Here is a 22,092-nt window from a genome sequence, read left to right as displayed (position 1 = left end):
AAACCAAATCTCATGACTTTGGGGGTTCCAGTAGGATCCCTGGAACTCTCAAAGATTGAGACAAAATTTAAATAATGTACTTGTCATTTAAAATAATTTGGATTATAATCTCACAATATTACAAAATTATGCTAAATTTATTGCATCATATATGCTATTAAAATAGAAGAGCATTTATGTTCATTGGTCAAAATGTTTCCTACTCATGAAATCGATCCAGATTGTAAATTACTTGTGTTCTTACTTACAAGGAAATATGTGAAATTTTGCCTTGCAGGAGAACAACGAATTCTTTAAAGATGTATAGTAAAATGGGTCATAATGTGTATATTTTCTGAATGTTTGCCTTTAAAACAATGGAGTTGAAGTCTGATTCTTTGTGAAAAACAGTGTTTTAACGTCTTCTTTAAAGTAATTTTCATCTTATTGATAACCAAACCTGTTAACTAACTTCAGTAAATTCCAAGGTAGTCTCTCAAGACAACAGCTAAATTTAAGTTTTTTCAGCTCTCTTGACTTCAATAAAACAGAAGCTTAGGGGAAGCTCCAGGCCCATCAGCCATAAAACAAGGAAGGGACATGCTTGGAGTCTGCCTTTTGAAAAATTTGGGACTTTGACTTTGTCCCTGTTGTGGTGATTCTTATCTGCCTTCATTTTAAAAGGGAAAAATTTCCAAATCAGCTAGAAGAAGACTGAAAAAACTTCTCTTTCCCAGTTTTGAGGAGGATTTGTGCTAAAATGTGTTTCCATGAATTAGGAGAAATGATTGAAAATTGCTTAAAGCCATTGTATTTAAAAGTTGGTATCCTTTTATTAAGAAAATGTCTTAAGAAAAGTTGAGGAATGAATCTTGTAAGCTTTACATATAATTGGCTATAATTTTAAAGATACTATTATAACATTGTGTAAATCTTTAACATTAATACCTAATACATGCTGATGTTAGAATTGATATCTGTATTCAAAAAAAGTTTTTGAAGTGTGTATACATAGCAATGCTAGTAAATATCTAAAAATAAAAATATCTCCAATTTTGAAAGCTGTTAAGAAATTGAAGCATTAAAAAAAAATGAAACATTGAACTTTAGGTAGTCTCTGTTTAATGGGTAGCTTTGTCAATTGTCTATCCAGCTTCAGTAAGCTCTATTCTTGTTCCAACCTTTGAGTTTGTTACAGTTCTTAAACAGTTAAGAGATGATTTTATGCACTAATTCCCATGTTTAAGGTTATATCTCCCTTTTGGTGACTGACTAAGGAAATATACATTTTGTTTTTCAGTTAGATAATCCCTTGTGTTCTGTATATTATCTTTGTTAAATTCTCATGATTTAAAAGAACTGTGTTTAAGGGTATTTTCTGGTATGTATTTACTTTAAAATGTTTGGGTGATCATTTATAAGTGATAAAAAAAAATTTTTTTTTGATGTATTGCTGTTTGAATCAGTCTGACTAAATGAATGGATATTATAATGAGGAATCTTTGATCAGATACTTTAAGAACTCTTGGCATATTTAATAGGTTTAACTCTTCTGGTTCTGGAATTTTTAAATAGGCCCCTAGTAGTCTCAAAGTCAGAAGAATGTGTTTCAAAGGTTGCATCTTTCGGTTAGTGAAATTAATTATAGAACAGATAATTGATTAGATCTGTAAAAAAAAAATGGTGGGGGAGGAGGCAATTGCAGAAAAGACATTGGGAAACCTTACCAGTGGGGAGCCAGGACAGCTAAGTCTAAAAAGTACCAGAGTGTGTAAAACCCTACAGGTGGTATCAGAGCTAAACATAGATATTTTGTTTTCTAGGATTCCAGCAAGTCTATTGCATCCATTAAAGCTAAAGTTTAATTGTAAACTATAGTTTTGGTTTATTCAGATTACTAAAAGCAAAATATAACTCTAAACAATTGGTAACTTGAATATACTTAACAGAATTCTCAACTAGCTGTTACAAAAGCTGTTTTGTTTTATGTGTGTTATCTGATATGCATGTGCATGTTTATGAATGAAAATTGCTAAGCTAAATCCTTTTTAAAAATTATGTATAGATGCATAATTAGGCTCTTAGAGAGTCATGTCTGTTACTGTTTTCTTAGGACCTACAAGATCTGTTCAGCTCAATAGTTCTACACGATTTTAAATGGACTTACTGCTAGCGTACAGTTTCAAGATTGGCCATGGGAGCCCAAAATCCTCATAAGCTAGATGGAAAATATATGGGTATATGTATGCAAGTGCTTAATGATAACTCAGATGTCAGAGAATGTTAAAATGCTCCAACATGGGAAACAGCTCTTACAGCAGACTCATAGACTGTCATTTTTAAGAAGCACTCAGTGGCCTCAGAATCAGCCCAAAAGGCATTCTGATCTGACAGGAGAGCCAGCAAGAGAGCAAGCATATCAGGTGTGGAATGCCAGGACACTGAGCTAAGAGTGTCCCTCCATGAAGGAGCTCAGTGGTCCACGCCCCAGTGCAAAGAAGCAACCACCGAGGATGGTTGTGCTCTTCTCTCAATGGAGGAGAGAACTTCCACTTTGTGTGTTGCCAGGTCTGATGGGGTTGTTGTTGATTCAAGAGGCTTCCACAGCCTAAACATTGCGTGTCTGGAGGCTCAGGTGATAACTGACGTCACATATAAGAGTGCTAATTTGTTAAATCCACTAGAGTCACTGTGTACACTGACTTCCCATGCAGGACCATATATTCAGAGTTATAGTAAAATTAATAGTACACCTTGCTATATTTTAGTATAAAGATTTATTATCTCAGTTTTGGTTAGGTTTGAATATTTAACTCTTTTGCTCTAAGAAGTCAGTTTACATTTACCTGTCCTGTGATGGTCTTATATCCTGATGCTGTATGCTAATCCTTACATTGTTACTGTGCCTTCTGATTGATCTAGGTTAGCAATTTTATGCAGCTCAAAAGAAGTTTCATGTGTTCCATTGAGCTCATTGAATATGTTCCAAAATTTGAGATTTAAAGGAGTTAACTTAGACAGAGGTAAATCTAGTCCATAGTCTTAAATTAAAGTTCACTCTAACAAAGACTGAAACCTAACAATTCTTTTACATCTAAGTTCTGAAACTCAAGTGTTCAAACTGCTAACTGAACTCACAACCTGATAATCTGGGAAAGTTAACTATGTTATGTCTTGTTATTTAGACTTCAAGAAAGAGAAACCTTTCAAGTGCCAGAATGTACATCGAACACCTAATGACTTCTGCCTTCTATCAGGAACCACTAGATGGATCCCCTACAGCTGCTGTTACCCAACGGCGCCCCCCTCTCAGCAGGAAGTAGTTAAGAACAGATGACGGCGTCCCTTTTCCCTAAAAGCAGCTGGGGTCCATTTCTCTGTTTGGAAACGTAGGAGCTAGATGGGATAATGGGAAGTTAGGGTCTCCGGTTCCTGGTAAAACTGTCTTGTGTACATGTAACAATGTTAGTGTTATGAGATTCTTGAATGTTAGTATTTTCAACAATACTTGTACATTGTTAAGTATGTCTTTTTGAATTTCACAAGTCAGCTACTCCCCAATATACCATCATATATGTGTCACTCCAGTAAAAGTCCACAATGTTTTGGCCAGAGTGATAAAAATCAATCAATACCTCCAGGGACAATGGTCTAGCGCCTTCCTAAATTTCACCAGTTAGCCACCAGTATAATTAAAGTAAATGAGACCCGAGTTCCACTCATGTCAGGAGAAGTTATTCTAAATGGCATTAAACTGGCAGCTTGCATGTTCAAGGAATGGAGCAGGATTATGGCCTTAGAAACCTCGATGGTTGCTGCACTAGTAGTTGCCATGCTCTTCCTGTACTGCATGCACAAACAGCAAGCCTGGGAGCAAGTTGTCATTGGACAAGCCATGATGGCACTGGCTGTGGAAAATCCTAGCGCTCAAGTTTGGCTGAGCATGATGTGTTAATAGGTAACCAGAGATGGGTAAGACCTGACAGGACTGGCAATCAATCTAAGACAGAGACCCCGCATGTCCTGGGCGGGACTCCCCAAGTGATAACCCCCAACATCATGCCATGCGGCTCCAGTCTTCTAACTGGTTCGTCTAACGTAATGTGGCCGTTTACGGTTGGAGCAGTGTTTCCCAACAGGGCTGTCATTTATGGCAGCATTGCCGGGGAATACATGCTCCAGCTATGAATTGTTACATGGCCCCTTTTCTAGTAAGCATGTAGCCAATGACGGGCACCTTTCTGATACCCCGCCAACCTAAGACAGGGAGCCCTGGATGACTGGCAGGGCTGCCCAGAGACAGGTAAGAGCTGAGGGTCCCTCAGAATGAACCTAAGACAGGCAGTGCTTATCTTGCTTCACGAACCTTTCTCTTTTTGCCACTTTCATTGATATATAGAAAAAAGGGGGAGATGTCAGGAGCCGTGCACTATAGCCACACTGAAGCCATTTTGAATATAGACCTATGGGACAGTGGAAACCCCCGGTTGGCTAGATGCTTGGGAAAGAAGTTATGAAACTAATCACACGCTTAGCTTCAATTGTTCCTAGCAACTGTTTCAGAATGTGATTGATGCTGTACTTACCAACATCTTGTTACTGATTACCTACGCTATTGTCGATATGTTGGTTACTATTGTTGATATGGTGGCTGCTCAAGAACAATCGGTCTTGAGACCATGGCTTGCGTCCCAGTTTCTCTTTCCCTGAGCCTTAGTTACTGAAGAATATAAAAACCCTCAGTTGAAATCAATAAACTGACAGCTTGATCAGACCTACTGTCTTGCTGTCCATTCTTTGTGTCTCTTGTCCCTTCATTCTCTCCTAGGTGGCTGCGACCCCGTTGACTGTCCTGCTGGACAGGACAGGTCCCTAAGGGAGCAGATGTGGAGCCTGGCACCCAATGGGGAGTCCCCACACAGATGCCTCAGGTAGGAAAAACACAATTACAAATTAACAGCCTGTTTTGCTCAACATCCAGAATGGAGCAGAGTTGTGGCACAGAGGTTAAGTTGTTGCTTGTGACTCCAGCACCTCAAATGGTTGCCAGTTTGGGTCCAAGCTACCCCATCTCCTAGTCCTCTTCCTGTTAACACACTTTGGAGAGCAGTAGAGGATGGCCTGAGTGCTCAGGCCCCGGGAAGAAGGTCATGGCTTCTGCCTTCGGTCTGGTGCAGGTGTGGCCATTTGGGGAGTGAACCAGCAGGTGAAAGGTCTCTCTTTGTCTTTTTGTTTCTTGTTGTTTTGCCTTTCAAATGAATGAAATCTATCTATCTCTCTCTCTCACCAGAATGGCTTGAACAAGACAAAGACAGGGGTCAGGAGACGTAATCATTCTACTATACTTGGGCCCATCCCGTGGAGAGCACCTGGGAAAGTAGAGATGGAGAAAGTCCAGTTTCAGGGCTGCCATACCCCCAGCTGTGGTTGTATGTTCTTTGATGTGTGTCCTTGAGGGCCTGGAGCCCATCCCAAGGGCATCTTAAAGAACCAGAAAGGCCCAGGAGGAAGACAACACCAACAGCATCCTGAATGTCTTTCAACAGGAGAGGGGTCTGGCAGCAGGTGCTGTGGCTGGCAGAGCCGTTGTGTCCATGTGCAGGGCTCAGGCACATCTGTGTGCCCCATGCTGAATGCAGAGCCATGCCAGGGCTGAGCCAGGATCTCGGCCAGAAGGTGAATGCCTGTGGCTAGCCTGGGCAGGTCTCTCCAACATTGCATTCCAATTAAATCTCGCCTGGCACTCTCACTTTAATAACTTCATCTGGAATCTCCACCTTGCTTCTTCTCTCACAGGGCCCAAGGCAGCACACAATCACCACCCCAACAGCACAGGGCAGTTAAAAATAAAGACAAATGATCCACAGTGAGATAACCCTCCAGGAACTCAAGATAAGACGGTTACTGCAGCTGAGTGTCCAATTTGGCTCCGGCTTCCTCACAGTCGAGGTTAAAAAGAAAAACAAAAGGACCTTAGCCAGTGACAATGGCCTGACCGGGAGGCTGGAAGCAGACACGAGCTCATGGGGAGAGCTCAGAGTGTCTCCCTGCACTGACATCCACGAAGATGTTCCCTGTGGCCACCGAGTCATCATGCAGAACAAGAGCCCTTTCTGGGCACTGCATCAGTCTTCAATCAGCAGCATCAGTGAGGAGTGGGCCCCCAATTCAGAGGAGAAGGCGTGCTGTTAAATCAGCTTGCAGCTTGGCCAAGTTGCATCTTGGAGAAGCTGGCTTAATGGGCCCAGACAGATGGGCTGAACCTGGACATATGGAGGCCCGGCAGAAAGGTCCAGGAGGAAGGGACCATTTATTCAGTAAATATTTACTGAGTACTTGCTGGGAACCAGGCTCTGGTGGCAGGTGCTGGGGACAGACAGATGGCTGTGGCCTCTGAAGAGGTCAAAGATGTGGGGGTCAAGTGCACAGATGATCAGTGCCTGAGCAGAATGAGGGGCAAGCAGGGTAAGACAGGAACACTAATGCAGGTGCCTGAGGTAGCCTGGGGCTTCCTGGAAGTTTTCCTATTTCTATATGCAGTTAAAATGAGGGGTAGAGAGAAAGAGGGATGTTCTGGGTAAAGGGGCTGGGAGGTGCAGAGGCAGCAAGAGTGAGGCACTGAAGAAGCAGCCAGGCCTTCAGAGATCGCACTTGAGAGTTCAGATTCCAGTGCCAACCCCGTGGGCAGGATCTCAAACAAATGGTGTCGCTCCCTCAAAACTCAAGGTGGGCAGGATCAGCCAAGCCACTGAGTGTCTGTTTTATGATCAGGCTTTCCCTAAGCCACACACCTCTCCCCAGAGCAAGGCAGGAGAGTTAACCACTGAAAAACTCCATGCATTGACCTCTTCCCATACCTGTTGCCATAGAAATAGAACTGGGATAAGCCACCCATTTCAAAGCCAAGTGTAGCTCCCTGCTTCCAAATTCCTCATTTGTTTCCTCAGAGGGGGGAATGGCAAGGCCATGGAACGTACATGGAAGTCTGAAGTGGCCCTCAGTCCCAACTGCCCTGAACTTGCCCACTCTTACCTCTGGGCTCCAAGCATGTAAACTACCCAGACTCCATCCTCAATTTCTCTTCTTCCCTATCTCTCCCTCCCCGCAACAGAGCTGTCAACGTCATCTGTGTGCTAAGCCCATGGAAGCTCCCTCCTCCAAGCCCATGTGTCCAACACCCACCATCACCTCTAGTACAGTGGGTATTCACAAAGAGAGTTATTTTCTTTTTTCCCCCAAGAATGTAAACCATGTTTTTAAAAAACTCTTTAAACATCCTTGGCAGGTTTATCCACACCTGTTATATCAGGAGTATGGAAACAGCCAATCTTCCCATCAGACTGTGAAGCACAGAAGGGGTTGGGAAATGCTACTGGTGCACTGAGCAAGGATGAGGTCTTGGGACACTTGTGAGTCCTCACGGTGGCCCTGGGCATTGTCTTTGGAGACCCAGCCTTTCTTCTTCAAAGTCTCCCTCTGCGTGGATGGCTCTGTTTTAACCTTCTTGCTAGGGACAGCTTGCTTTCCCATTTCCCTATTCAGGGATGGTGTTTTCCCTCTAGTACAGCCCCTCCCCCACCCCTGCCTTACATAGCTCTCCTTCCTTCCCACCTCGCTATCTATCATTTTAAGTTCTCCTTCCCTAGCTCCTCCCCCATGCCTTTCATGGCTCCATGATTCCTAGGGTCTCATGGAGACCCAATACTGCTCACCATCCCACTCTCTCTGGGTCACTGCATTCCTTCCCCCAACTCCATCCTCGATGTGCTAACCTCCTTCTTGCCTCCTGGACAGACTACTCTCTTGTGTGCCAAAAGTCTGAGCCCTTGTCCCCAGACAGAAGACATTCAGAAAACTCAAATTCACAACCACATATGAACACCCTGCATTCCTTCCGCATGTCCCTCCTGCTATCCCCAATGAAGAGGCCACCAGGACACTTCCAAGCACAGACCTGGGCAGGTTTCATCCATGCCGCTTCTTGTCCCTACCTCTCAGCATCAGCCAAGTGCTAAGGCTTGCCATGTCTCCTAAGCATGTCCCCGTCCTCTCCACCACTGGCCCGGTTTCCAGCTCCCTTCTGCAATTACTGCAAGAACATTGATCATCTCTAGGCCCCCAGCCTCGTGTTGCACACAGGGCGAGGATCAGCACAGCATTCCCCTGTTGAAAGTGCTTTCATTTTGAAAATGAAAGCTTTAACCTCCACTTTTTAAAAAAGATGTAATTATTTTTGTAGGAAAGAGTCAGATTCACAGACTGAAGGAGGGACAAAGAGAAAAAAATCTTCCATCTGCTGACTCACTCTCTGGCTGCATAGCTGGAGCTGAGCTGATTTGAAGCCAGAAGCCAGGAGCTTCTTCCAGGTCACCCACCTAGGTGCAGGGTCCCGAGGCTTTGGGTCGTCCTCCTCTACTTTCCCAGATCACAAGCAGGGAGCTGGATGGGAAGTGGAGCTGCTGGGATTAGAGCTGGTGCCCATATAGCAGCCCAGTGCACGCAAGGCAAGGATTTAGTCATTAGGTTATCACACCTGGCCCTAAACTCCACTTTTTTTTTTTTATACACAGATCCATTAGGATCTGCCATCATTTGCTTTTTCTATCACCTCTCTAAATACACCCCAGCTTTGTCCTAACACTCATAGTGGTGAGAAATCAGATGCTGTCACCCTAAACTTGAGAATAAGGAAGTGGCATCCTCCTCACTACTACTCTTATTCGCTGTCACCCTGGAAGTTCCAGCTAATGTGAGAAGTCAAGAAGAGGAGGTGAACGGGATGCAGATTGGAAAAGGAGAAACTGAATGGTCTCTGTTTGCAGATGAGATCATCATCCAACTTGGAAAGTCCAAACGAAACAACAAAAAACCTCCAGAAACTAATAAGCCATTATAGCAAGGATGCAGGACACTGGGTTAATAGCAAAAGACAATTGCTTTCTTCTATACCAGCAACGAGCAACTGGAATGTGAAATTAAAAGCACCAACAACAGTAGTACCAAAAACACAAAGAAGTAGGTATATATCTAACAAGTTTTTGCACATCTATATGAGGAAATACACAAAACTCTAATAACAAAAGATCTGGCTCAATGGAGAGATATTCCACGCACATGGAAGAAAGACTCAATATTGTCAAACTATTGGAACTTGCCAATTTTGTATATAGATTCAACCAAAATCCCAGCAAGTTACTTTGCAGATATCAACAAAGTGGTTCTAGAGTTTATGTAGAGAAGAAAAAGAAAGATCCAGAAAATCTAACATAACAAAGTTGGAGGACCTATATTCCCTGACTTCAGTCTTACAATGAAGCCATAATCATCAAGACAGTGTGGTACTGGGGGAAATAACACACAAATACGTCAAAGTAACACAACAGGGAGGCCTGAAACAGACCCACACAATATACTCAGCTCATCTGTGATAAAGATGCGATGCAATCCAACAGAAAAATGATGGTGCTTTCAGCACCTGGTGCTGGGACAACTGGACATCCACAGGCACACACGTGAATCGAGACACAGGCTTTACAGCTTTATGAAAAGCACCTTAAGAGGGATCAGTGATTCACACATCAAACACAAAACTATACAACTTTTAGAAGCTATCAGGGGAAAGTTGAGATGATCTGGGGTTTCCATAAAGATTTTTTTTAATATGCAATTTATAAGCTGAATATCCTTAGTATTAAAAATTTTTGCTACACAAAGGACAGTGTTAAGAGAACAAAAAGATAAGGCAGAGACTGAGAGGAAATATTCACAGAACACAAATCTGATAAAAGACATGCATCCATGCTGTGTGAGAGAGTCTTAAAACTTAACAACTAAGAAAACAACTTAATTAAAAAATGGGTAAAAATTTTTAACAGATACCTCACCAAAATACATACACAGATGGGAAACAGGCAAATGAAAAGCTGCATATCACTGAGAAACTGCAAATTACAACAGCAGTGTGATACCAGGCCTATCAGAATGGCTCAAATCCAAACTCCAGACAGCGCCAAATGCTGGCAAAGACGTGGAGCAACCGGGACTTCATTCATAACTGCTGGGAATGCACATCAGGCAGCCACTTTGGAAGGTCGTTTGACAGCTTCTGACAAAACCAACATGTTCTTACCACAGAATTGGACGTTTGTACATCAAGGTAATCACCCCATTGAACTGAAAACTTATGCTCACCCCAAATCTTTAGGCTAATTAGCACGGGTAGATTTATTCACAACTAACTGCCCAAGCTTGGGAGCAACCAAGCAATCCATGGGTGACCAGATTAGCAAACTGTGATACATCTCCAATGGACAAGTAGTCAGTGATAATTGAAATGAGCTAGCAAATCACAGATATGCAGACTGTTACGTGAAAGAAGCAGTCCACAAAGGCTGTGAACTGAATGATCCAACTGTAGGACATCATAGAAAAGGAAAACCTATAGGTCAGTCACTGCTGGGAGTTGGGAAGGCAGAGGGTGTGTGGGACAGCAAAACTGTCAGAATGGAAGGATACTGATGGATCCATGACATTACTCATTGGCAAAGCACATAGACATCATAGAGTGAACTCTGCAGGGTGGTCATCCTTTGAACAAAGGCACCACACACAAAAGATGTTAACAATAGAGAAAATGTGTATGTATAGTGCACATAAAGTCTTTAAAAAGTTCATGAAAAAACAATATTCCTGCATTTCACTTTTTTTTAATCCAAATAAACCTGTTTTAAATTCCTTGTTGTCCCCAATAAGCGTTGAAATCCCCCCAGTCCTTTGAACTCTCTGTACTTTGGCAAATGTTTTTGGCAAGCCTAAAATTGTTCTAAGAAACAGTTCTAGTAACTAAGCATAGCAATTTTATAAAAAGATGTCCATCATACTTCCGGAAGAGAGGGTCTCACGGGTGAGCACAGCCTGGAGAATGGCATTTCAGAGCCTTCTGGGCCTTTCCCAACCATATCCTCCTTCTTGCACCCCCACCTCTCCCTGTGCCCCCAGGCCATGGTGATCTTGGATTTTGAGTTCTCTCAGCTGCTTTATTTTGCTTGCTATGGCTGTACGGTTGCTGTGAATATCTGTAGACCTTAGCTTGTTGTGTTTTTCTAGTGTTTGAATCACTAGAATCTCACTGCCCTGGAGAAGTTGGTGTTCCAGCCAGGGTAGGTGGATGGTTGTGCTGGGGGTGGTCAGGATGCAGGGGAGGGAGCAGCTGTTTCACTCTGGTGGATCCGTCTCCCCAGGAGGTAACTGTGGTGAATCTCAAGTCCTTTAATTGGGCCAGAAGTTTCTAGAAGTGGGTGGAGCACAGGCACAGAGCAGGACCCATGCCTGGAGCCCCAAGATGATCAGAGTCCAGAGAGTGGCTAAGGGTATCGAGGAGGATGCGGGAGCAGCCAAAGTGATTTTTAATCACCCCTCTTCCAGACCTAGCCTCTTCCTTCTGGCTATGGGTCCTGGAGATAATAGTCCCTCACTGGGGGCTCTAGAGACCCTTAGGTGGCCTCGGAGCCTGGGTATGTGGCTCAGTTGCCAACTCTGTGCTCAAGAAAGGAGTACCCGAGAGCTTGGCACTGGCCGGGTAGAAGGAGGACAGTTAAGATTAAAGGGTTCTGCTGCCATGGCAACAGAGCAACAGGGCACCCCTGAGATCAGAGAGGAGGAAAAAGAGAAGCCGGCCATAGAAGGTTCTGGGAGAAATCCTAGAGGGTCATAGAGGAAGTTCCGAGGTGGCTCATCTGAGCTGGCCTTGGGGGTTCCATCTGGCTCCGGGTGGGAGTCACCCCCTCTGCAGCCCAGCTTCCTCCTCCTCAGAACCCCAGGGCTACTCTGTGGAGAACAGCTCTCTGGGCAGCTCTGCAGTGTGGGCTTCCATGGACAGAGCCTCCAATAGCAGCAACACAGGAGGAGGAACCACTGGGTCCAAGGTTGCAGACCCTCAGTTGCATGAAACAGGCTGCATAGTGGTCTGGGGGGTAGGAGGGGGGTGCATCCTATTTCCAATGTCTTCATTCTGGCTGGCTCCAGGCCTGCACGTCTCTTCTCACCACAGCCAGAGACTCGGGGCAGGGGTGCGGGGTGGAGGGCCCATGCATATTCTGTGTTCAGTTTACCCTAGGGTGGAGATAGCAGGCAATCTTTATTCCTGGTCCACCCTTGGGCGCAGCATCTGCCCACCTATTCCCAGCTCCAGGCCTTCCCATGGGCTCTGCCTGACACCCCTTGCCTACCTTCCCTGGTACTCTGAGTCTGCCCAGGAGCCTAATGCTCCACCCATTTCACAGGTCTGTGCTCAATGAACTGAGGCCTGGGAAAGCCAGCAAAACTGCAGAGAGTGGACCAGGTGGTGAAAGGTAGGGTAGGGTAATGGGCCAGAGGGTACTTAGTGGCCATTAACCTGCTGGGTGACCTTGTGATACAACTTATCTAGGTTTCCATCTTCTCACTTTAAAGTGCTTAGGGGTGAGGATTAAATGGGCTCCCACACAATGCCAGGTTGCACCCCCCATATCGCTGTTAGTTACACCACTGTTGCCACTGTTAGTGCTACCCTAGTTTGGGGCCCAGCTGGCCAAGGGCAGCTCTTCCTGGCACTGACATCCAGCCTGGATTTCTAACTCTTGCTGGCAGGTGGGACTGCCTCAGGCTGGAGTGGGTGACAGGTGCTCTGTTGTTACTGTGCAGTGACTGATGACCAGATACTATTGCCCCTCTGGACACAGCCAGTTGGCCCGAGGGGTCTCAGTTCCTGTCTGCTGAGCCATGGGCACATCGGGTCCATCCCCACTGCCAGTTCTAGCTGTGCAGTCAGGAGCCCTGTGTCCTCCCAAGATGGATGCACAAAGTGACGAGACAGGGAGGGGTGGGGGCGTGGTCCTACATCTGCTTCCCAAATGGCAGTCTGTCTCCACTCTGACTGCATAATGTCTGACTACTGGGCCAAGTAAACCGTCTGTCTCAAAAGAATTGCAACTGGGTGTCTCATTTGCTGAAAGGACACAAGTCTCTGTTGTCGGCGTGCACAGAATGGCCACTTCCTGTTGAAGAATTCCCACCAGAGTCCACACAGAGACCTCCCTAACAACACAATGGGAGGTGGGTTACGTCGGTAGACATAACTAAGCAGTGTGCCCAGCAGCCCCTCCCACTAAGGCACATGTAAGTGTTCTAAAGGAAGTCAACCAGAAGACAGCACCCAAGGGAACCCAACCAGTTGAAGCTGGAAAGATGGGTGTGTGTTGTGGGCAAGGCTCAATCCAAGATGATTACACCTCATCCTTGGCAGCACTTCTATGGGAAGTTCTTGATTTGAATGGCAAGTATCTGGCATCAAATGAGGAAAAAAATTTACTGCTCTTCACTTTGAAAACTGCAGAGTAGCTAGAAGTCATTCCCAGAGCATTTTCCCTAAGCAGGTCCTCGTTGGGGACTGACTTCTCGGGTGGGCTAAAAATGCAAGGCGACTACATCCCAGACCATGGCACTCCCAACCTGTAGGAGCTCGGGGCCTTCTAAACAGCCCTACTCTGCCACCCCTCACCTCTGCACATGTTAACAAGAGTACTGAATTGCCTCACATGATGGCAGCTTTCCTGGAACAGCACGTCTCAAGTGGAATGAAGGAGGTTAAGGACTGGGTGGGCCAGGAGCCGTGTCCTGCGGGCCCCCTGCCGCCCAGCGGGCTGCTTACCTCCATGCTGTACCTCTCCACCGTCCTCCGCAGGGGGTCCACAGCCTGCCAGCAGATGAGGATGCACAGGTCGATCAGCAGCATGCCCCCCACAATCACTAGCAGTTTCTGGTCCTTGATGATCTGCAAAGAGGCAAGGGGCAGAGTGGAGCAGGTGGAGTGGGGAGAACCCTGGCAGCAGCCAGGCCCTGGACCCACCAGAGGACTCCTGCCAGGTGGATCTGCTTGGCATTCCAGGCCGTTTAGGAGTCTGGCCTGGCCACTCCCCAGACACACTCATGCTTCATTTAAGTTTGGCCATTGCTGACTTGCAGTTGGGTTGTATATTTTATCTTTTGATACTTTGTAGGTATTGATTCTTTTATCTGAAATATGCTCTTATTTCTTTTAAGTCAAAGATTTAACTATTTATTTGAAAGGCAGAGTGACAGAGTGGAGAGAGAGAGAGGGAGAGAGAGAGATCTTCCATCTGCTAATTCACTCCCCAAATGGCCTCTCTAGTCACAACTGGGGCAGGCTGAAGCCAACAGGTAGGAACTCCATGTGGGTCTCCCACATGGAGGTGGGCAGCAATTCAAGGGCTTTTTGCTTCTTCTGTAAGGTAAGCTTCTATTTATCATTAAAGACCCAGACCAATTGGCACCTCACCCATGAAGTCCCCTCCGACTCCTTTGACAACACCAATGACTTCCATCCATTGCAATTTGTCCACACAATAGTTATCAGGTGCAATTGTAGCAGCGACAACAAACAGCAAAGCTAACATGAAGGTACACAAACTCTGTGGCTGCCTCTTCCTGATTGCTTTATATATATATCATCTCATTTAAGGGTAGAAGTTATTATTCCCATAGTTTATAATTATTTGAGAGTTAGGGGAGAGAGAGAGAGAGAAAGAGAGAGACACTGAGCAAGTGCTTGCAACAGCCAGGGTTGGGCCAGGGCTAAAGCCAGGAGCTGGGACTTCAGGAGCTGGTCTGGTGGCTAGAGTTGTGCATCATCTGCTGTCCCCCAGGGTCTGCACTGGCTGGCAGCTGGGGTCAGGAGCAGATGCAGGAAAACAGCCTAGGTACTCTGATACGGAACCTGGATGTCTTAATTGCTGGGCTAAATGCCTGTTCTCTCTTCTTCCCATTTTATGGAGGAAGCAGTTGAGGCCTGTGGGGACTGTCAGGAATTTGCTCATCATCATAAGGCTCCCAAGAGGGGAAGCTGGATTTGGAGCAAGCCCTTCCTTCATTCTGAATTCCTGCAAACATTTCTAGCACCCATCAGAGCCCTATTACGTTGTGTATGTGTTTGCCCTCCAAAGTAAACGGGGGAGCCCCCTGACAGAAGCAGGCCTGTTTTATTTATTTGTTTACTCTCAGCACCTGGCAGGCAGTCGGTACTTAAAAGTCTGATGGATTGGATCAAGGAGATGCGATATAAAGAGAAACGCAGCCCTCAGCCCCTTCGCTGCTACAGTGGTGTTTTTATGATGCTGTCAGATCGCAGCCCTACTTTCCCTCTGCTGAGTAGACATTGGCCAGGGGACAAACGCTGGGAGCCCCAAAGCTAACCTGCCTGTGTGTGTACACCTATCCTCCCCCACCATCTGGAAGAGCTCATGTGATGAGGTGGTTCTGCAAAAAGAAAAAACAAACAATTAAACAAAAAACAACACTCCTGGAAAAGTAAACATCACTAAGTCTGGCTTCTAACAAGCACTGAGAGAAATGGATGCTGTAAGGGTCTCTCAGTGGCCAGACGTGAAAAAGCTAGAACGAAGTGTGATTGAGTTGCTGCCCGCAGCATCAAATCCACCCCCCAATGGCCTCTCTCATTGAGATTTTCCAGGAGGACCCAACAAATGGCTGCTTTGTGGAAACCTTGCCTGGCTGTCCTGTGGAAGCCTGACAAACCCCCCACCTGCCAGGGAGAGACTACAATAAAAAGAACAACGTGGAGCGGGGAGAGTTGGACTCAAAGGGTGGTAGGAGTCTCCACCCCCCAAAGCATTTGCCCAGTAGGTACCAGACCCATGGACAGTTCTCTTCCCCCCTTTCTGCTGGCCACACTCTAGCCTCCTCCACGTGTGGGCCACAGCTGGCCTTCAGCATGAGCACTGGAATCTCCCCCTTGTAAATGTGAGAAAGCAAAGTTTTTGTAATTTTAAGGCTCAATTGTGATGTTTGAGAAAGCATAGGCTGGTGGAATTTGGAGGGTTAGAGTCCTGGCTCCATTCCTGCCTGCCTGTGTGGCTGTAGGCAAATGGCTTCCTTTCTCTCATGGTGCACTTCTTGTTTGAAATTGTCAGGTTCAGGGTTGCAGAGAGCAAGGAGGTACATGTATTTTTCTCTTAGTGTAAAGGAGTTAACACGGGTCTTAGAAAATTTCACTCTAACCCCGATTTTTGGGTCTCTGACAAGTTGCTTAACTTCATCACTTACTTCTATATAAACGGAGTCAGAGATTTCTGGGTTGCAGAGTTGGTAAAAGAAGAACATGAGTTGAAGCAGGGAAAGCACCTGTTACAGCATCTGACGCGGAGCAGACAATGAGCGCAGCCTCCTTGCTCCTGTTACTTGGGCCATTCTGTGTTTATGTGCAGGACAGCGACACCCAGAGGGCACCACGTTGTATTGCACGCCAGCCCTACTAGCCACGGGGCCTAATCCTGACACACAGGGATTCGTGGTGGAAGGTCTTGAGCACCTGTGATTGGCACCATTCCCAAAGCCCAGTGCTTGTGACTCAGTGGTTTCAGGCTAAACAGTTCTGAATCATGTCCCTCTGAGTCAGGTTCAGTTCCTAGTCCTGGGACAAGACTTAAACCTCCTGCCTTTGGGGAGTACACATCTTATTGGGGAAGACAAACTGTGCATAATTAAGCAGACACATTCATGCACTTACACTATACAATGCCAAGGGATGTGACTTAAAATAACCTTAAATAATTAAAGCCATGCCCCTGCAATCTGAGCCCCGTCCAACACCTGTCTCAGTCACGGCCTTCTCTGTATTCTCAACTCAGCTTCCCTGACTTCTTCCTTCCCAGGTTTCTCCCTGAATGAGAACTGGAGTGCAGGCACTTAGTGGTGATGAAGGCCCCGGTTCTGAGGTGGAAAGTTGCTAACTAGGGGCTGACTCTGTGGTGGAACAGGTTAAGCTGCTGCCTGTGATGCCAGCATCCCACATGGGCACTGGTTAAAGCCCTGGCCATTCTACTTCTGATCCAGCTTCCTACTTAAGTGCCAAAAACATAGCAGAAGATGGCTCAAATGTTTGAGCCCTTGCACCTATGTGGGAGGCCTGGAAGAAGTTGCTGGCTCCTGGCTTTAGTCTGATCCAATCCAGGTCATTGCAGCCATTTGGGGGAGTGAACTAGCTGATGAAAGATCTCTCTTCTGTAACTCTGCCTTTCAAATAAATACATCTTAGAAAAGAAAGGTGCTAGTGAGCTGTGTGGTCTTGAATAACACTTTTAGTCTCTCTGAGCCAGTTTCCAAATCCTTCCAGGGCTTGAACCAGGGACAAAGATCATAGAAGCCACAGCAGAGCTTGGTTTCCCACTACTGGTTGACCGCAGCCAGCTATTACTGCTAAATGTCCCTTCCCACTGATGTTTGGAGCAGGCAGCAACAAACCCTGACTTGATGCAGCACTTGTTTCTGACAATGAGTGACTGACATGTGAACCACAGCTGCTTCAGCTCTTGAACAGCAGGGTCAAGACATTGCTGCAGAGCCCACAGAATCTCACCTGCTCAGTAGTTCTTTGCAGAATAAAACTTGGCTGACCTTTGGTTTAAGAGAAAAGGGCATTTCTTTGTGTCTTCAAAAAAACTTTGGAGACTTTTTTCAGCCTTCTGACTACTCTAGGGAATATCATTCAGGGAAGGCTGGGTGTGGATGGTGTCCCTGAGGTTGCACTGCCCAGCCGCCCTGGGCACCTTTCTACCTCCAGGTCACTGATGCTCTGGGCGGCTGCCATAGGCCTTCCCTTGGCATGTGCTGTAGTTGGAACCTCGCAGAGGTCGGAGGGAGGCCTCAGTGCCCTTGCTGTTCACAGCACTGTCTGCAGGAGGACCTCGGCCTGCAGGTCTTATAAGGCTCCTGCCCCCGGGGTGCCAGGTCTCTCATCCCAGGTTCCCCGAGTTCCTTCTCTCAATGTTTTACTTTGGTCCTGGGAGGAGGCAGAATAGAGACCATCACAAGCCTCTCACTTTAAGGTTTTACAATTGTTCTTTAGAAAAAGAATGGCACCATGCTATACAAATACCGGATCTGGGAGCACAAAGATGCAGTGTGCAAATTCTTCCATTAATGGGCTCCTTTTCCTTTAATGTCTTTAAAAATGGGACCACACAGGGCGAAGTTTGTGTTTGGGGTGGGCAGGCCATTGTGGGTGGGTGGAGGGAGGAAGAAGCAGGAGCCAAGGAAAGAAGGGACAGATAAAAAGATGATATATAGATGATTGCATTAACAGGTGTATGGAAACCTAATGCATGTGACAGGAGCTTTCACTAAAATAAAATCTATTGTTAAACGGAGACTCCATGAAACACAGACACAATAGGGATATATATTCAGCTGATCTAAGGTTCTTAGAGAAACCAAATTCATAGTGACAGTGGTGGTGGGCAGGGCTGGGACGGGGGCGTTGGGGTGTAGAGCCTCAGCTGGGGGAGATGAGAAAGTTTTGGGACAGAGGGTGAATTCATACAATGTAAACCCACACCAGGAATGGCCAATACCATGGGTGCAGTTTTCTTGTGAAACCAGAGAAGGGCAAGGGACGGATCATTCCAGGCTGAGAAACTCCTGGGGCTGCCCCAGGCTCTCCAGAAGCAGATGTGTGGTGATGCAGTCAAGTGTCACCTAGCAGCCCCCACAGAGAAGTGAGCAGGGAGACAGCAAGTGCACCCTATGCAGGCCAAATTGGCCAGGGCCCCAGACCACTTGACCATGCAGTTACGCTGCTGGCATTCTACACGGGGGTGCCTCTGTCAACTCCCAGATCTGGCTCCCGGCTCCAGCTTCCTGCCATTGCAAATGCTGAGGTGCAGCTAGCTGGTGGCTCAAGTCATCAGGTTCTTCCATGTAGGAGAACCTGGATTGAGTTTGCAGCTCCCAGCCTCGGCTCCAGCCTTGGGCTGCTGCTGGGGTTGAGAGAGTGACCCACAGCCGGGGGACCTGTCTGCTTCTCAAAACACCAACCAAATAGTGGACTGCTCTCCACGATGTCGACATGTTACATAAGCCAAGTTGGTTTTTATTGCTGCTTTGCTTTGCCGGCTTAAAAAAATGTGTTGTGAGATACACAGCTCACTACTTCAGCTGGCCAGCACAGTGACATTGACTGAAGGGAGATGACCTTGAACTGCCATTGTCTCCTGAAGGCAGTACCTTCCTACCCCCTGACCCTGGCAGCACCCTTCCTGCACGGAGCCTGCCATCCACAGACCTCTGTCCCTGCTACCCTCTTGCTCGTGTCATCTCCCCCACCTATTCTACCACTCTGCTCGTGCTAATGTCTCCCCCCTGGTTCCTGGCATAGGATCACCATCCTCAGACAACCCCCTCCCTCAGCTCAGCCCTCTAACTTCAGATACGTCGGGGGCTCTGATATTCCCACTCCTAAAGAAAAAAAAAAGGAAAAAATGTAAGAAATAGGGAAAAACACACAAGGAAGGAAAGAATAAAAAGGAAAAAGTGAGAAGACCATAAAACAAAAGGAAAAAGGTGAAACAGGACAAGGGTGGGTTTTGGTACACTGGTTAGCATGCATGTGTCTCCAGCAGAGGGCTTAGGGCTGAGGCTGGGCTCTGTCTCTGCTCCAGGCTCCTGTTAATATGCACCCAGCAAGGCAGCAGGTGGCGGCTCAATCCCTGAGTCCCTACCAGCCATGTGGGAGAGCCAGGTGGAGTTCCTTCCTGGCACCTGGCTCTGCCTTGACTGTTGTGGGCATTTGCAGGAGTGAACCAGTGGATGGAAGATTTCTTTCTCTGTTTTCTTTTTTTCAAACAGAAAAACAAGAAAACTTATAAAAACACTATGAAAACAGTCAAGAAATAAAAACAGGCAATGTTTTGAAAAAGCAGGGGGCGTGTTGCTGAGCGCAGCCCCTTCCCGGGACACCTGCACTCCCCCACAGGTCCCTCTCACTGCTCTGGGAACCTGCACACCTTAGAGCAAGCACGGGGGCGGGGGTGAGAGGCAGGAAGTGGGGGGTGATGTAGGTTCCTCCCTCCCTCTGAATACAGCCGGGAGCTTTGCCGAGAGGGTCTGTGTGTGGGGCAGAGAAGGCCTATGTTCCCCAGCTCACTGGGAGAAGGCAGCCCACCATAAGGCAGAGGTAGGTGGGTTGGGGAAACAGAGGGGTGACAGATGCCTTCAGTGGCAACCAGGAGACCCAGAATCACAGCTTAGGAGATGTCCATCTCACCCCCACACCACAGATAAGGAAAGTAGGGTCTTCGCAAGACGCCATAGCAGGTTGGTGTCCCTGCAGGCACTGTTCTGCCTGCTGCCTACCCCTGCTGTGGGCCACAGGTGGCAAAATGTCACTGCTGTGAGGAAAGCCAGAAGGACAAACTGTGTGTCCTGAAATGGGGTGAGCCCAGGCAGGGGGCCTGCAGAGGAGGGGATGGAAGCAGGCCACGCCTACTCAGGGGCTCATGAGTTCCAAGGGGCAGAGCAGGCACAGGAAACAGAAGGAGTGTGTTACCTTCTTCTTCATTTTCACGTTTTTGAAGATGGCATGTACCCTCCACGTCTTGGCAAACATGGCTCCAAAGGCGGTCGTGTAGCCCACAGTGAGAATCCAGGTCCTGACCTAGAGACCACAAGCAAACGGAGGCAGTCACATCCTGGTCATGGGTGAAGCCGGTGAGACACAGGACCACCCAGCAGGGGCACCCAGACTGTGGGGACCGGTGCGCTGCTTCGCAGGCTGTCCAGTGTCATTAACAGTCCTTATCTGTACCCTAGGGACTTTTAGTTATGTCCCCTGCTTGCCAGAGCCAGGGCAGTGGGCATAGAGGGGTGAGAGGTGGGTCCTGCCTTTAACGTACCCACAGCTCCCAGCCAGGTAGCAGGCACAGACACAAGTCTTAAGCAAGGGGGAGAACCAGCCAGCTGCCACCCAGCCTCTTCCTCCCTGGTCAGCCTCTCCGCTGAGCCCACACTGAGGCTATGGGTTCCTGCTCAGGACCGACGGCCTGTCTGGATCTCACCTGTTCCCCAGAAGCCAGCCCTGATCTGTCAGCCTACCACTTGATTCCCACAGGCTGGACTGAGCTGGCCATCACTGGGCAGGTTGTAGGGGCTCTCGGGTGGCCAGTCCCCATGGCCATCATCATTCCCAGACTCACCCATTCCCATTCCTTTGGTTGGACTGGACACTCTCTAATACCTGGGACATATACAGAACCCCTGTCCCCACTCCCTTGGTTGGACTTGACGCTCTCCAATACCTGGGACACACACAAATCTCCAGGCTGGACAGTCAGTGCACCGCTGAGTTCTGGGAGCTACCTCCATCCCATCCCATTCGAAGGGATGGAAAAACCACTTGCTCCATGGGCCCCTGTTCTAGGGCCTTCCCTTGCTCTCAGTCAACCCTTCAAAGTGCCATGGCTCTCCTGCGCTAACCACACACAGACCAGAGAAAGCTGGGATACAGAGGATAGGTCAGGCTGGCTAGATATCGCTTCCAGAGCCCATTTGTTTGAGCTCACAAGGAAGTTTCCAGACACGCTCCTGGCCCAGTCCCTTCATTGGCCATGCTGACTCTGCCTTTACAGGAACTTGGCTCTCTATTTCCCCTTCCATGTGGTTTGCTGAGGAGATGGCAGGGCCACCCACAGAGTTACATTGGATGGTGTGGCTGTCCATAAACGCATGCCAATGGCGAGTGCTGGCCACATCTGTCCTTTGCTTCCTTCTCTGTATTTAGTGTTCATTTCACAAGCAGGGGGCAAGCAGACGGACGAGACTGAGCCACAGAGCTGGAGAGAGGGCGTGGGCTGGCTGCGGGAGTGCCAGGTTGTGACACAAAGATGTGGGAGAAACAGAATGGGGAGAGGATGAGTGGGAATTTAGCCCTGACCAGATCATACATTCTCATGTGTCAGAGCCACACAGCACCTTACACCTTACAGTGATCTTGTTCGTTCATTCATTCGTTCATTCACTGTTCAAGCCACAAGTATTATCAAGCATAAAACAAAAAATGGGTGAATTTTGGGAGCCCTTCCTGAAGTGGAACAAGGAAGCTGAGGACCAAGATTCTAAGATGTTTCTGTACTTGAACCTGGAACTCTCAGCCTTGTCCTGGAACAGACTTCCAGGTCTCGACACCTGCTGTTCCCTCCTCACACAGAATCTCCTTAACCCGAGGCAGGTTCATCTGTGCTCAGGACCCAGCCATTAGGGTCAAGA

The 22,092-nt window shown here is 47.3% G+C and overlaps 1 protein-coding gene across 1 annotated transcript in view; it reads right to left on the bottom strand.

Annotated features, from left to right (window-relative positions):
- The window catches only part of GABBR2 (gamma-aminobutyric acid type B receptor subunit 2), a 336,630-nt gene that overhangs the window by 43,515 nt on the left and 271,023 nt on the right, over positions 1-22,092 (bottom strand). The window contains exons 12-13 of the mRNA XM_058673018.1: positions 20,378-20,485; positions 13,667-13,789 (exon numbers count right to left, since the gene is read on the bottom strand). Coding sequence (XP_058529001.1) covers positions 13,667-13,789; positions 20,378-20,485 — 231 coding nt within the window. The remainder of the gene's footprint in view (positions 1-13,666; positions 13,790-20,377; positions 20,486-22,092) is intronic.

Source organism: Ochotona princeps, chromosome 14, assembly GCF_030435755.1.
Source record: "Ochotona princeps isolate mOchPri1 chromosome 14, mOchPri1.hap1, whole genome shotgun sequence".
NCBI classification, from domain to species: Eukaryota; Metazoa; Chordata; class Mammalia; order Lagomorpha; family Ochotonidae; genus Ochotona; species Ochotona princeps.
This window is presented reverse-complemented; position numbering and strand designations above follow the sequence as displayed.